The 16,944-nt window shown below is 40.9% G+C and overlaps 1 protein-coding gene across 3 annotated transcripts in view; it reads left to right on the forward strand.

Moving 5' to 3' along the window:
• Positions 1-16,944, forward strand: part of sema3b (sema domain, immunoglobulin domain (Ig), short basic domain, secreted, (semaphorin) 3B) — a 70,279-nt gene that overhangs the window by 39,690 nt on the left and 13,645 nt on the right. For all 3 annotated transcript variants that reach the window (XM_070838834.1, XM_070838833.1, XM_070838835.1), the window contains exons 2-4: positions 6,340-6,909; positions 9,242-9,399; positions 10,797-10,859. In XM_070838834.1, the coding sequence (XP_070694935.1) occupies positions 6,714-6,909; positions 9,242-9,399; positions 10,797-10,859 (417 nt within the window). In that variant the 5' untranslated portion in view covers positions 6,340-6,713. The remainder of the gene's footprint in view (positions 1-6,339; positions 6,910-9,241; positions 9,400-10,796; positions 10,860-16,944) is intronic.

Below are 16,944 nucleotides of genomic sequence, written 5' to 3' on the forward strand. Positions count from 1 at the left end.
TGCATGAATGCAATGTGCTTCTGCTCCTAGAAATTGTCTGTAGCATGATGATGTGGAGCCACGCTGCCCTGCATCACCTGCTCTTCCTTTTTGCATATTTAAGGCTGTTGAATTTATCACCAGCTATTTTGATAATCGATTAATTGGTTTGAGAATTCTCTGATTTCAGGTTCTGTAATGTGAATATTTTCTGGTTCATTTGCTCGTCTGTGACGGCAAACTGAATATTTTTGGGTTGTAGAAAAAGCAAAAGATTTGAGGTGACAATTTTTCATCATTTTCTGACATATTACTGAATGAAAAATCAATAAATTGAGAAAATAATCAAAAGATCAATCAACTTTGAAAATAATCGTTAGTAGAAGCCCTACTTGCTGCGTTTGCACTTCTAAACGGCACTTGTGAAGACACTGACTCACACTGAGTCCTTGAGTGGTTTCCCCCGAGCTTAACCATCACAATTACATGTTGAACGCCAACCCTTTCCTTAGCAGTAATCTCTTTGCTATTTCCAACCACAACCCTGAAACCAAGTCTAAACACTAACGTAAATGGTTAACCTTGTTGGGATCAAATCAAAAGTTTGCACAGACCAGTAATCCTTTGCATTCTGATATTCTGCATATTATGAGCACAGGCATATGAGATTTATGGCAAAGCAATGAACCTGAACCTCAGTAAATTGTGGTATGAAACTTGTGTTTGCAACTCCAATCCATTTCAGATGTGTTTCATAACTGTCGAAATTACACAGTTCTACAAGAATGTGATAATTTAACTCTTTGTTACGTGGTTATATGGTTCAAAGGCACATTAGGCCATTTATACAGTGGTAAATGTTATAACCTTAAGTGTTGCAGTTGAATTAATCCACCTCGACCAGCTCCCCCCCTCTCTGTCACTCTGCTGGTTCCAGTTTGACTCACCTCTTGCTTCCGTCCGGCTTCTTTCCTCTCCTCTCTCCTGTTTATCCCTGTTCCCCTTCATCACTTTCCCTTCCTCTGCCCTTGACCCCCATTGTATCTCCTTCTCGATTTATCACTCATTTTAAAGCTCTTTCACTCGTTTGTATTTATAACTATGAGTAAATACTCCTATGAAGAAGATGGTATATGTATGATAGATAATAGCAGGATAACAAACTGTATTTTTGTGTTCTTGCATTTTTAATTCTCCATAATTTACCTAATCCTCCACCTTCCCCCTCCCCCTCATCAGATAAACTGGTGCAAAAGCCATCTCTAACCTGCTGTTTCAGTCATTTTGCTCTATAAAGCCCCTCCCCCCTCCTCACCCTCTGCACCTATTCTTCCTCGTCTTCCCTCCATCTATCCCTCCCTCCTTTAATTTCTTAGACTAGAGAGGCTTAGACTTGTTGGTCTCAGGCCAGGGAAACTCTTTTCACCCTGCAGATGAAACAATTGGCTCCTTTCTCTCCCGCACCTCACGCCTCACTCATTTTCTTCTCCATCCCTCCCTCCCTCCCTCCCTCCATCGCATTCTCTCTTTTTCCGTGGGACAGGCCCGAAGGGGTATAACGTCTGTATATTGCTCTGTCCCCTCATCCTTCTGCATCTTTTATCCTCCATTTCTCCTCACTGTCTCTACCTGTAGCTCTCTTTTACTCTCCCTCCATCATTCTCTTTCCCTCCCTTCCCCTTCTCTCTCTTCTCCCTTCCCCTCCTCTACATCCTTTTCAGATTTCTAATAATCCTCCTTTTCCACCTCCTTCACTGACCTTTCTATCACATCCACAATTCCTCCTCCAACTTTTTTCCTATCTCACAATTTTCTTACTCCAGCTTTGTCAAATCCGTCCCAACTATTTCTTCCCTTTACCTCATTATTCTTCACCTTCTTTTGCTCTTTTTCCTGCTATCTCACATTGCCATCCTCTTAATACCTACTTCTCTCCCCTCTTCTCTCTCTGCCACTATCTCATTTTACCTTTTGTGCTTCCTCCTTGTTCTTTCAGATGCCCTTCCTATTTCTCCTTGCCCTCTAATTGTGCATCCTTTCTGTCATTCTCTCTACCGAAAAGCTTTATTTTCCATATCCTCCCTTTCTCTTCTTGACTCCTTTTTTAAAATTAAATATTTATATCAGGGTCCATGTACAAAATGCATACATCTCAAACAATGACAAGAGATGCTTGGTACCAGATTTAGCTGCTAGCTAATTCTGTAGTCTCTGGGCAGGTGAACAGAGACAATAAGATACAAAGCAACTATCATCTCCACTACAAATGGACCAGCAACCCACTGATATCCCCACAGGCCCATACATGCACACCACACACACACACACACACACACACACACACATACACACACGGACTCATTTCATAGGAATCAATTAAAAGCAGAATACAAATATCAAAATCTTACATACATCCAAAGTTATACAAACAGGATGTCATGATATCAAATTAATTCTGACAGACTTGTTACCATTTTTAACTTCACAGGAGAAAATATGGAAATCTGTGCAGGTTTTCAAATTGACAGAGAGTTTATTCCATTCTATTATGGCTTTAATAGAAAAAAGAAAAGTCTCTTGCTCACTGTTAGACCCTCAGTGTCTCTTGCTATCTCTCTTTCTTCTCTTCTCTAACCTGTGACAGCGGAGAGCTAAACTGCTGATATCCATTCATTCATCATTGTGTGCTGTACTGTAGGGCTGCACTCTAACCTCGCTCTGAAAAGCCTGTCTCACCCTGGAGGCGGGTGGCTTTGTCTGCCCATGTCTATTTAGGCTGGTTTTTGACAGGACGGCTTGCCCCCCCCCCCCCCCCTCCATCTAAAGAATCTCTCCCTCTGTCTTTATTTTTAATCCACTCCCTCTTGGCATACTGCTGCTCTGTGTCTATTGAAGCTGAACTGAATGCAAGTGTCAGCGGGCCCAATGGCTTTTTTATTAGGATGCATTATGGAGCATGCAAGGAGTTTGTGTATTTGTGAGAGTGTGTGTATGTTTGTGTGTTTGCAGATCTAAGTGCTGCGAAGCAGGAGTTAGTAAATGAGTATATATGCTCCTCCATGCTTGCATATAAAGTTAATACACAATTGTGTGTGCGTGTGTGTGTGTGCTCAGGGCTTTGGGATAAGACGAGGATGTGCAAGGAACAATATGCTCTCTTCAACTCATGATGGCAGATTTGGAAGACACACACATACTGAGACACACACACAGCTCAGGGAGACTCAGAGGAACAATGGGATCGGCCACTCCTTTTATAGCATCCGACAAGAGTGTAAGGGCTTCAGAGCTGCCCCGTCACTCCCAGGGACTGTGTCGCGAATTGTGTGTGTGTGTGTGTGTGTGTGTGTGTGTGTCTGTATTTCCATTTGTGTGTCACAGTGATGCAGCTGACAAGAGCGCTGATGTCCTTCTCCTTGAAATACTGCAGCGTCTTTGCAGCTCCAAGCAGAACCTCCAACACACAAAAAACTCAGTCTTTCACTCTGCCACACACACACAATTTAATAATTTTGTGAATTTTACACACTTAATCCTCCTCCTTGACGTTGGCATGGAGAAATTTGTTGTTTTCTGCTTCACACCTGAACTGACCAGAGGTACAAAGTATCCCAGGCAATTCATACCTTACAACGCCCCTTTGTGCACTTCTGAAACAGTGAGCTGTGGCAGAGTATGACAGGTTGTGTTCTGTTCAAAGCTTGCATGTGCGCTTTTGTCCATTCATGACTGTGTGCATGTGTGTGTGTGTGTGTGTGTGTGTGTGTTTACATACTGCAGGGTATGTGGGAGTTTATGTTCCTGTTCAGCTCTGTCCTGTTGTGTTGTGGCCGGGGAGACGTGAGCTTATGAGAGCTCTCCTGTCTCCACGCCTCAATAGCTCCATTATTCATAAAACTCTGTGCCAACAGCCTGGACGGGTCTGTGTGTCTGTGCAGAGTTTGTGTGTATATTCTCATCTTTGTGCATTTCGGCATGCATATGTGTGCTTGAAAGTGATCACTGCAGCTTTCAGTGGTACTTGTGCCAGAAATTTTGAATGTAATAAAGATTTCCCAGCTTAAAACAAAGGAGGTGAATTTTTGGGGTATATTTGTAGATTCAGCATATTTCAAAGAAAGTTGAGAGGATGATGGTGTCTCAAAACCACACTCATTGACCATAGGCTGCAGAGTGGACTGGAGGAGCCCATCAAACTCTGGTCACCAATCACCAATTTAAGCAAGAAATCCTCAAAAATCCTCCATTAATATAAGCAAGGTTTACTACCACTGTACATGCACAAAATACATTATATTTGTAATAAATAAAGCAAATTTATAGCATCCTCTTAGTTGGAGACCCACTTGTATTATTAGACAATAAAATATCCTAGAAGACCACCATATTGCCAACAGGTTGCAAAACTAGAAGCAGAGTGTTTGCTGTGTTCAAATCATAGACTGTATAATAAAAAGTGGATGTAGCTTTCAGGTCTGAAAGGTCAAACCAACTCCCAGCTGATCCTGCTCCTCATTTAATTTACTACCTCAGCAAGCATTTCCTAATGATTTTATGGTGTTCATTTGGTGAATAATGGTCATATTTAGACTACAATAGATGATAAAGCAGGTATGCCCTAGGGTGGGACTATCTTGTGACTCACCAATGAGTGGCAGGTCATGCCTAAACCTAACCAGTCAGAGGCTGCAGGAAAAAGCTCTTTATCACTTCTAGCTCTACAAAACAATGGGTGTCACAATAGCTATATCAGTGTTTTCTATACAATCTATTGTTCTAACATCAGCAGTGGAATTGCATGGGCATGCATCATGGGACTAATAAAGGAATATCTTATCTTAACAGGGTTTCATTTGGCCCATTTGAGGCGGCAAGATTTGGATCAGGGGTGCGTAGTTGGGCCAGTTTGTGTTCAGAATCAGCTCCGGTAGCAATGCTATGGCTAACTTTGAGCAAATCTAAGTGTGCCAACTTTTCAAGCTGCTGTTTGGCCAGTTGTATCCACATGGGGTTTTTGAAGCTTGTTTTAAGTGCTACATAAAGAAAGATAATAACTGGTGTTTTACGTCTGATATTTCTCCAATCACTGACAGACACATCAGGTCAGCAGTGCACGGCTGAGTTGAGCGTCATATTGGTCAAGCAGCTGATTTCACTCAAGGGACACTAGAGGGGATTTTACAGAGAGGAACAGATGAAGAGCAGTGAGTTGTTGGAAGGGGGGTAAGAAACAAAGATTGAAAGTGAAAAGTGGGGAAAGCAGACTGTCTGCCTGCTACTGACTGAGTGCCAACTGTGAGGTGTAATATAATAAAGGAGACTGTTTCTACTGAAAGGCTTTATTGTTATGGGTAACCGCAAAGTCCAAAGTACTGAAAGAGAGGTGTGTGTCTGTGTGTGCCGTGCAGACTTTTTACAGCACAACATTTATATACATGTAGGCTTACAAACCAGTGACCTCATTCCTGCCCCAGCTGTGGCAGAGTTGTGGTTTACAACAACACGCTCTAAACCGAGGCACCAAGTTATTGGGGATTTTTCCGAAACAATAACAAATCTGTCACTTAAAATCCGACTCCAGTTTTCAAATAACTTTATAGAGATTTTTTTTCTACGCTCCCTGACCATGCTTACTTCACAATGAGTCCCCATTCAGTCAGAGATTATAAACTCACGTTCAAACAAAATTATAAAAGCCAACATTTTGAAGCTTTGGATAGCTTGTAGTGTCATTTATGTACTGCTGTATAATCCAATATTGACACTGAATCTTCTTACACAAGTAAACCGTTTTTTGCTTTCTATTGCTGGACTCGATTGAGTTAATGCTGAACACCAATGCACTCATTCATCCATACATCCATCCATATCACTGTCGGCTCATTAGTCCTCAGCAATGAAGAGATCTCATCTGGTGACACCGTCTGCCAGTGCTGAGGGAGCAAGACAGAGTGAGCAAGAAAGACGGGGAGAGAGAGGGGGAAGCCACTTTGAGTTGGCAGTGCCACAGACGTGGAGAGATTGTGCTTGGCTTGGCAGTGGGCATGGCATATCTCTATCTCACACACACACAGTCTTCATCACCATGGTCAGTGTGTGTGTGTGTGTGTGTGTGTTTTGGATACTGTCCCTTAGTCTTGCTGTAATGTGAAGAGATTATAGTGTTGTTGCCATAATGGAAGCTGGCATTAACACAGCCTGGCAGGGGCATCACTCCGACTCTGACTAAATATACCTCAGACGCCAGTGATTGTGTGTTTGTGTGTGTGTGGTTGTGTGTGCAGGGGCATCCCTGGCACAAGCACGCATATTCTAGTAGTGTCCATTTCTAAATCCTCTCCCTTCTGCCTCTATTTTTAGGTCTCTTTCCCATGTGTGACGTTTTCTGTGGATGTGAGAGGTGAACTTCATCGTCCTTCACAAGAGGAGCAGTGAATCTGCCAAGAGAACTTTTCAGAGCCAAGGAGGATATTATAAAGATTACACTGAATACTGAGAACTTGAGAGGAATACGACTGAAGCTCTGATAAAGCAAACAACAAGAGGTAGAATCTGTTTTGGGTTTGCAAAGCTGAGCTGAGCACAAGCCAGTCTGAAGGCAGGCGGACTCGTAGAAAATAAGGTGAATATTTGGCATTACTGCTGAGTGGTTTCTAAAAATAACCCACAATCCACCAGAAAACCGCAATAAGTTCAAGTTTTGAAAGGGCAGAGTTTCAAAGGACTGTGGCAACATGATGACCATGATGATGATGATGGCGGCCATGATGGTCACCTGCAGCTCTCTTTTGCTGCTGGGTCTGGCCGCCGCCCATGCTTCCTCCGGCACCATGACCCGTACCTCCACTTCATCTACATCCTCGTCCTCCTCTTCCTCCTCCTCGTCTTCTTCGTCATCCTCCTCACCACGCATGAAGCTTTCATACAAAGGTAAGAACCAAAGTTTTGAGGAGGAAAGTCAAAGTGTTTCTGTTTAAATAGAAATTAAATCTTGGCTTTTAGTGCGGACTGTGCTCACGTACGTATAAGTGTGTGAGTTCTTGTCTCTCCAACTGAACAAAATGTATACTATATTCTGTGTACAATAAGTGTACTCACACACACACACACATACACATACGCTTTCCCTTTTTCATGTAAGATTAAAATCCTTTTCAAAGTAAACAGTCCTGAACAGTAGCCAGCCATAATTTGTGGTTGCTGTGATTCACAGCTACACTTATACACACACAGATGCACACACATACAGCTTTAACACACACAGGGTTTTGTGTTTCATCTTCTACAGCATTGTAGGTTAAAAGAAGGTAACTCAATGCCCAACACAACCACACAAACCAGGGATGTGTTCCATCATTGAAAGCTGGCAATTACAGCCTGAAGTAACTCACCAAGGACGTGAGGCCGTCTGCCCAGCTGAGATATGTGCTCTCTTTCATTTAGGCTGAAGGCAGCGTGTAGCTCGGGATGTAGGATAGGAAGACAGCAGACTATTTTAGTTTTAGTTGACACATGAAGGACTAAAAGAGATCCTAATGACCTCGTGCATCACTGAAATGACATGTGATTTTATTTGGTTTGTAGGTAAGTAAAATACAAACAGCAGCATTCTGCTTCTTCATACAGTACTGAGTGAGTATTCTGTAATGTCTGGCTGATAAAAAGGTTTACTACAAAGGCTTACTTTATTACATGCATTAAGCTAAATACCAAGGATAATGTGCGACTTGGGGGTCATATAAGTAACTCTTTCATGCTGGAGTCTTTGACAAACTGCTTTTAGCTACCCAAACATTGCAGCTTAAGGGATGAGTATGAGTTGTTGTGTCTTGTTAGCATCACAACATGCTTTAGCAGTTTAAACTAACATGATAAAGAACATCTAACATATTAAAATGCATAATATTTCTAAATGTCCAACGAGTGACTAAACTTCTTGTTCCAGTATGTATTTACTTTGTCCCAAATGTATCCAACAATGATCAAACCCTAGTTTTACTCATTTTGGTTGCTTGCCGGTGGTGTCATATCCCCTTTACCCCCTCTAGTTGCTATAACTTGCTATAACAAAATGCCATGATGATAGTCAGAAAGAGAAGAGGTAATTAACAGTAGTCAGCACTCATTAACAGTAGTACAGCATTTTTAGTGCACCCAGCCTCATAATAATATAATAAAATAATGCTTATTTTTCCACCCAGTAGTCTTTTTGGGTATGTAGTGAGCATTACAGGCTCAAAGGGCAACTGGAGTGGCAGTAGACTTTTATGTACTAATTACTTAAGGTACTGACTTAAGTAATTGATACATGTAAGGAGACATAACACCAGACTTAACTAACACAGGGATACTTTGATCTATTTAAAAGTTGTCAAGTACATAATTCTTGTCAAACAGGGATTAGAGAATAGGTGCCTCACTACAGTAAGTTATTGTCCCCATTGTATGGTGGAACTGAATAATAATGCTGCTGAAAATTGCACATTCAAATAAAACAAGGGAAATAGACCTAAAGTCCTGATGTCATGCAGGCGACTATTGGGTGGCGTCAGAATCTTAATTAAAGTTATAAATCCCCATTAGAAACAATGGCAGACTAATAAAGCCATTTTAATGTCTAAGTGGAGAGGGCCTTGGCCTCATTTTCACAAACTCCTGGTTTAAGCCAGGCCATCAGGGGAGGATGCCGTCCTTTTATTTCTTCAGCTTCGCAGGCCAAGAACACAGCTTTTTCCACTGGCTTGGGGTGACTATTATAGCTTAAGTTTACAAATACAAGCTGAATTTTCCTGGGCGCCGTTCCCCCAGAATTTGTTCTTGCCAACTTGGAAACAGTATGGACACTAAATTTTTCCATTGAAACCAATATAGTGTCATTACTGTCAGATTTTGTCCGGTCTGTTCAGAAGTCACTGGCCACAGGTCTTTGAAATATTATTTAGATTCTAAAATGAAGTGGTGATCTTCTTTATCAACCACATGACTTGCTGCAGCCCTGTGGCCATATAACTGATTTGTATCTGAAGAGTCTGATCACTTAAGGTTGCTTTTGCATTGAAATTTTGATCAGAAAACCCTTCTTAGGTCATTTGTTTACTGTTCTTTGTTTTGATCAAGACTTACTCATGAAAGAATAATTATATGGATAAAGGGCATAGTGTTTATTGAGAGCGCAATGTGATTTGAAAGCGTGCGAGAGCTTTTTCATGTGGCATGCAACAGTACATCACATGTATGATCCCATATATCTGTGTGACTCCAGAGTTGCAGCAGTTCCATGGAGTGCGGCGGTTCGAGCTGGAGCGTTCCTGCTGCTTTAGCGCTCTGCTGTTGGATGAAGAAAGAGGCCGTCTCTTCGTTGGGGCCAAGAACTTCCTGCTATCGCTATCATTAGACAACATTGGCAAGCAGGAACACAAGGTTAGTCAGAACCTAAATCAGTAAAAAACACAATTAAACAGGATCTATTTTTGGTGGCCACACAACATATGAAATCTCAACGTATACATACATAGATGTTTTAGTGCCCCAAAGCATATTACACCTCTTATACACAAAAGATCATGAGCTGATGAGAATTTCAAACAAATTGCAGTCCATTAAAGCAACGTTGAACAAAACAAACCACTATCATGCAATAATTACTGTATTCGTCAGGGCAATAAACTGCATTACCTAATCAGGAGATATATTTATCTAAACTGTGCTCTCATTAAATTACTTTATTACTTGAGTTAACTGAAAACTAGATGAAGGAGATTATACTAGCACGGCCTGGAAGTTAGGGAGTGGTTTTTATTTACAAACCCTAGGAATCATTTTGACTGTTGTTAAGGTGAGGCCACATGCACTTTATGGGTCTGTGGACCTAGTGGACCTGGGTCATGTGGACCTAAAGGTTTGGCAGAAAGAGAAAAATGTAAAAGTGTTGATGCATTTTCCCAATATGTCCCTTCGAAAATAACTTAACCACTCGAGTGAGCAACCTCAGGAAGAGAGGAAGAGAATGAAACGTGGGATTCATAGAGAAAGGTGGGAAATCAATGAGGTGGACTGAGATGAAAAGAAAGCAGTGGTGAACAAATTATTGTGATTGATATCTCAATGACATTCTTTAATTGAAAACTTTGTCTTTGGGGCACGTAACAGTCATAATCTGCAGAAGTACGCTGGCACCAACTTGAATATACACATGGGAGCACACAATACATTTGTATGCAAATGTCCACTGCACTGTAACACTGTGCACTTAAATACACACACAGACACATAAAAACCATAGATATACAAGCAAAATACAGCGTGCTCCAAACAGCTGTTCACAGCTGTTTGGAGTAAATTATACGCTTGGTGCGTTAGATGTGAAGCCTCTGTTGGTTTTACTTATATGGGAGAGTTTGATTTATGACTTGGGTGTGCAGATTGACCATGAAGCTGTTTTTCACTGTGGTGGGGTCATCCTCTTCTATAATGAGAAGGGAGGATGATGAGGTGGGGAGAAAGAAAAAGAAGCAGATGGGATAAGATGGACGAGTAGGGAAGAGAAAGAAAGGAAATGGACAGAGGTATTGAGAGGCTGGGGGGTAGTGAGCATATCGAGGGCAATTATTATTATCATTGTTGTTATTATTATTATTAGCATCATTATTATTACTATCATTATCTTTCAGGGAACAAAAAATGTTGTTTTTATCGTTTACGAATGTAATGATTTCTCAAACTTTACATCAAACAGACTTCACATTAGTAAAGTAATCCAGAAAGTAGATTCATATTTCAGTGAGAGGATCATCTGACCCTTGCCTGCTGTGTTTCAGATTTACTGGCCTGCTCCTGTTGACTGGAGAGAGGAGTGTAACTGGGCTGGCAAGGATATCACTGTAAGTCTCTTCACACCATATATTCTGTATCATAAAATGCAACCATGCTTATTATTAACCTAAGTGAAAAGAGTTCTCTATGGCTGATTAGCGTCTGAATATGAACCAGAGTGCATTATATAACATCCCTTTTCAAAGGTACTCCTCATTTGCCCCCAGACATCATGCACTGTCCACAGAGTTAAATCAGAGGGCCATCAACTCCTACCCAGCACAACACAATGCTATCTTTTAATCCACTGGAGTCATGGGAGTCATCACAAGACAAACACTATGTTTAAACAGATAACATGTAATAATAGGTGCAACACTCCTACTTTTGGACCTGCCCGATGGTGAGATCATTTCCTCGAAATCTGTTTGTTATGAATCCTATCTGACTGAGAGCTGCTCAGGTTGATGATAAGACACTGATACAGTGTATGTTCTGTGTCTTTATGGAGTAAACTGATCTCTTAAATTTCAAGAAACTTTAATGTGATTAAGGAATTAGATAAATCCAGTTAGTAGTAGTAGTTAGTTAGATTTGTGCTGGAGAAACCTGATTTCTTGACCATATATATATATATATATATATATATATATATACACGTCACAGAGTTTAAGTAAAAAGAAGGGTTTTTACAAGACAGCTTGTGCATCACGTGGACCTCAGACAGAGAAGGCATTGATATGACAGCAATGTGAGGGGATATTAGGAACGGTTATTACTCTTAGTGGTGCCTCCTTGAATAATTTACTGCTCATTTAAATCAGTTTCACATTTGGACAGTTCAACACTGCAGCATCTTGTATCACCAATACACTTAGAGTGCAGTAATTAAGCCATGGTTCCAAAGTAAGGTCAGAGGCAACGGGGGCATACACATGTTTTAGGTTACATTAGGTTGCAGGTCAAGTATTTTTAACTTACAATAAAAAAGGCTGATTGAGGTTAAAAATCTTTTTAACCTCATTCAGTCCATAGTACTATTATACAGGAGAGAGTCATCTAATATTCTATAGTTACATGGGCCGGGCATTACACTTGTAAATGTACTGGGTGTGGAGACCTGAGTGACAGCATATGTGGCTGCTACATGTTGCAAAGATTGAACTCATGGCCTACAGTGATGCTCTCAGGACAGCTCCCCCAAACATAGGCCACCCGGCTACTTCCCTGGTCTTTTTAATTGTTGCCAAAAAAACTGTAAAAAAAAGAAAGATATTCTATTTTGAACTATAGAAGAGGCACATTTATTTTTTCAAGAGTATGTTGAGTGAATACTGTGTGTGATGATTATATGTCTAAATGTGATGTTCAGTAGCCTATCTGGATGGAGTCTGGGCAGACCAGGCTCAGCTTCACTGACCGACATGTAGAGGCCACCAAGAGCCTTTAGACCACCCAGGCTTACATCACATGCAATTAGCTAACTCTACGTGTGTGTGTGTGTGTGTGTGTGTGTGTGTGTGTGTGTGTGTGTGTGTGTGTTAAGTGTGTTCATGTGTGTCTTAAACAGTAACTTCCCATCTATGTGTGCTGACATACCACAAATCTGTCTATATATACTGTATTTATGCCTATGTGCTTGACAGTGTGTGTGTACCTTTGGTCATATATGCTAAAGTATCCAGTGTGTGTGTGTGTGTGTGTGTGTGTGTGTGTGTGTGTGTGTGTAAAACAAACCCTTCATCAGTGTGATTACACAGCTGTAGCAGAAAGACAACGAGCTCCATTCATACAAAACTCCAGGCTCCAGTTTCACCTGACCAGGAGTCTGTCTGAGAGTGTGTGTGCTCAGATTTCTGTATCCCGTGTGTGTGTGTGTGTGTGTGTGTGTGCGTGCATACATATTTGAAACAGAGCGCAACAGTGGAGATAGGGAGTAGTTAAGAGAATTAGTAAAATTGCTTTAGTGAAAGAGAAGAACGAGAGATGGGGAGGCAGAGATAAGAAAACAAAAGAAAAGTTTGGGGGAATTTTGAAGACATATGTTACATTAAAAGGAGTTTTCCTCTGGTCACTTGTTATTCCTGCCTTTCTGGCCTATTAAATGTTATTTTTATCCTTTGTTAAACACTCACTCCCTTCTTGTTCCCTTCTTTTGACTTTTAGTATCTTTGTGAACACTCACCCACGAACTGAGAACTGCTGACCTCACACCGTTGACCCTAATTACAGAGAAGTGAGTTTCTCTGTAGGAAGAGGCCAACATCTCTCTCCCTGACTGGATCCCTTCTTTCCTACTTTCCTTACACTCCCTCTCAGTCCTCCTTTTTTCCCATGTTCTCTCAGTATCTAATATTATTTATTGTCTGGGAACCAGAGGTTTCTCATGTTGTTCATGACCCCCTTGTCCTTCCAGCATCTCTACATACTCATTCTTTCCTCTCCATGAAACAACTTTGTCTTTTTAAGAAATCTTTTTTTTTTTTTGTACAATGCAACAGATGCTGTTAATCAGCAAGTCGTCACATGCGCTGCACAAGTATACACGCTATAAAATAGGGCACATAAACATACAAGAAGGGGAATTCTGAGCTGTATTCTGATAGTTGGCTTACATTTATGTATTTATAATATATGTAGAGACTGCATATACAGTGTTACCCTTCATTACAAGAATGCCACAGGGCTTTAATCTCTGACAGGGTTGCTTCTAGTATGGCCAGGTGCTCCATTGAATAGTCTTAAGTGTTCTCTGGTGGGAAGCCAGTGAGGGATCAGATCCTTGTCATTGCAGTAGTGATTCGTACTCGGCCTGAAATTCAGACTGAATTGACATTTTGTGTCATGTCATTCATTGATTTGAATTACTGAGCAAATCTGAGATGCACACAGTGATTCAGAGGTCTGGAACTGGACAATCTGGTTGACATGAGCAAACAGATGATGAGTGGACCTTTGTGTGCATCATGACTTTTGCAACTTATTCGAATAAGTTCGCCAAATGTAAAAGTCTTAGATTGAAATGCAAAGAATTGACTGGTTTTAAAAGCAGTGAACCCACATAATGCAGACCTTTACTCAGCTGCTCATAGTGACAACAAGAAGTCTTTGCGCCTAGCCAAGAAATAATCCAGCCCCTGACCCCCGTAAAACCACAGCTTATCCTTTTTACATGTTTTGCAATGGATTAAACAAGTCTCAGCAAAAAGAAAAGAACGGTATTTCCAAAAATAAATCCTTTAAAAGAAGGAAACATTTGCTGAGTTGTATATACATTACTACATAATATGCAGTTTAGTAAATTGCATAATGAGTTCTCCAGTACAGTGCACATTATCGCAGTAGCTCAACACATACGCACAAGGTGATGGGCTTAACAAGTTGCCCACATGAAGACAAGTAATAAACACTTCATCACTCACACACACCCACTGACCACAGGAAAGCCACCTAACATGCACGCTAACACAAGCACAGACACATGCACATAAACACTGTCAGACAGTGGCAGTAAACAGTTGACAGTTCATCCAGACACTCAGTCTGACTCAGCACTTTGACTGAGGCATCGATGTAGAGCTGGAGCCATATTCAAACCTACAGAAGAATGGATTTCATGTGGACACTGTCACGCTAGCACCAGTTTAGAGATGGTCACCAGTTAAAATCCAATGACCAACTTGGAAAAAAGTTATGCTTAGGTCAAGCCTGAAATTGTCCTCATCACAAAAACACTAGCATTGGTCCTTTGTTTAAATGGCTTAAATTAACCAATATTTATGTTTTCTTGACATGCAAATAGTATTTTCTTGACAACAAAAGGCCCCGCATATAATGACTATGGCAGCACCGTCATGAAAAGACCTCTGTTTATGCAAGAATTGCTTGCACCACCTCAATAAGAATGAGATGGATGAATAGATGACTTAACACACAAAGCAGTTCATATCCTGTCTTCTACCAACTGTCAGTGTTGGTTTCTTTGTCTGTAATTATCATTTGTATGGGTAATTATTATCTTAATAATGGATGGATAATAGATATTTCTGTCTGGACCAAAGTGGTGGACTGACCAAACTACTGACCAACAGTCCAATCCATAGAGACATGCTGCTAGCGTCGCAAAAATACTCATATGGGTCCTTTTAGAAGTCACTAAGAAAAGACTTTGTCATTTAGGTATGAGGACTTGAAATGTCCTAAAGCCCTGGAGAACCAAGCATAATCATTTAATTTCCTGTGTATCATGAATTTGCATACAAACTTCATACAAATTTCCATCCTTATAATTGAAAAAAGGAAATCCTGCTGCCTCAATGGCTTCCTCGTTGAGTTTCTACAAACTGTGCAGCTACAATAATATCAAAGTCCAGAAATCAGTATGTTGCAGGAGAAATATGTCAGACAAATGTCAGCACTGCTACTGTACGATGTCCTATTTAGCAAAAGCAATCAAAGGCATTCCTGAGATATTACACTGCACCATCGTTCTGTATGGTCAGTCAAAGGTTCTCAGCCATTAACTTCATTAAAGTTTGCTGGACCGCTGGGGCTCTTTACTCTCAAGCACAATCATAAACGAAGAAGGAAAGATCGTGGCTTTGTTTCAATATAAACTTTTATAATGACACAATAAAGCAGATGCAAATATGCATTAAGCAGAAGAAATGTCAGTACTAGATAAATAAGAAAAGCGAGGGAGGCTATTCTTAAATATGTGTAGATTTGGGTCCATTTTTGTCCATTTAACTATGACAGAATGTCAACATATTAAAGAAACAACACTTATGACATACGTATGGTTGAAATAAATGCCTCTGACTCTTTTGCCTTAAATGATAGTGAAAAAGACAGAAAATTTTGTTTTGATTTACCTTTTAGAACTCGGTATATAATGAAAACCTAGCTTATGTTATACAGACAGGGATGTAGCAGCAGGACAGATAATGGCTGAAATAATAAATGGGGACATTGGGTTAATCATTTCTAGAATGGAATGGATGAAGAGAGAAAAGGGAAAAAAGACACCCACAGAGGAACAATACAGCTTTATGAGACATGAAGGAAAGACAGCCTGCGCTTTGCTCACTGTTTCAACTAATGAGTCAGTGGTAGGTCAAAGGTTGCCCAGTGAACCCTATAATACACACCCACCCACCCACACACACACACACACACACACTCACACACCCCCTGAAGAAATGTGACTGCTGGCATGATTTACCTCCCTCGTTCTCCTCCTTCCTTTCTGATCTTTTCAAGGTCTTTCAAGCATCTTTCCTCCTCTTACCTTTTCTTTTCCGTCTGTTCTCTCTCTTTTGTCACATCTAAGAATTGACTTCGTCAGACCACCACGCCACTGACTTCCTCACCTTCCTCTGCCCTCGCAGAGACACGCACAAACATGCACACATGTGCACACACACACACACACACACACACACACCAAGGGCCTAAAATACAATGTGAGTTGGACAGAGTGGGAGGAAGTCTTGCTTCAGATGCACACACTGGGAATCATGAGAGAATGGTTGACTGATGAAACAAGCTTGTGCCAAGTTTCAGAGGAACACGGGAAGCCGGTGAGGTGTGTCTTTGAGTGTGTGTATGTTCATTCACTGTGTAAATGTGTGTGTCAGCCCGAGGGTGGGGGTAAAAGTGGAGTGTGTGTTCCCCTTTCTTTCATGGGAAACAGAGGTCTCCTGTGTTTGTCAACAGCTTAATCGGTCTGTCGATTGGTTGAACACCTTCACATGTGCGCGCAACATGTATTCACACACCAACAACTCCAACTCTTAACCCCTTGGTGGTTTTCAAAGGCTGAAAGGCAGGCCTTTGTTCTAAACCTCTAAGGGTTGTGTGTGTGTGTGTGTGTGTGTGTGTGTGTTTCAGGCCTAATGAGCCACAATTCCGCAGCTACTGCTGGCCTGTCAGTCTGTCACCCTCGGGTGGGACCGAAAGACAAAACAGAGCAATGAAGAAATAAAATCTTATTTTAAAATTATTAAAATTATTTATTTGATTAAAGAAGAAAGTAAAGACAGATGGAGAAAACATAAAAAAAGGGAAACAACATAGACTTCAAGTCATTATTGACCTAAAATTGTCATTGTATTTCACCTTAAAGAAAATGTGGCTTGTAACTGGGCACTG

This window comes from Pempheris klunzingeri, chromosome 11 (assembly GCF_042242105.1).
Source record: "Pempheris klunzingeri isolate RE-2024b chromosome 11, fPemKlu1.hap1, whole genome shotgun sequence".
Taxonomy (NCBI): Eukaryota; Metazoa; Chordata; class Actinopteri; order Acropomatiformes; family Pempheridae; genus Pempheris; species Pempheris klunzingeri.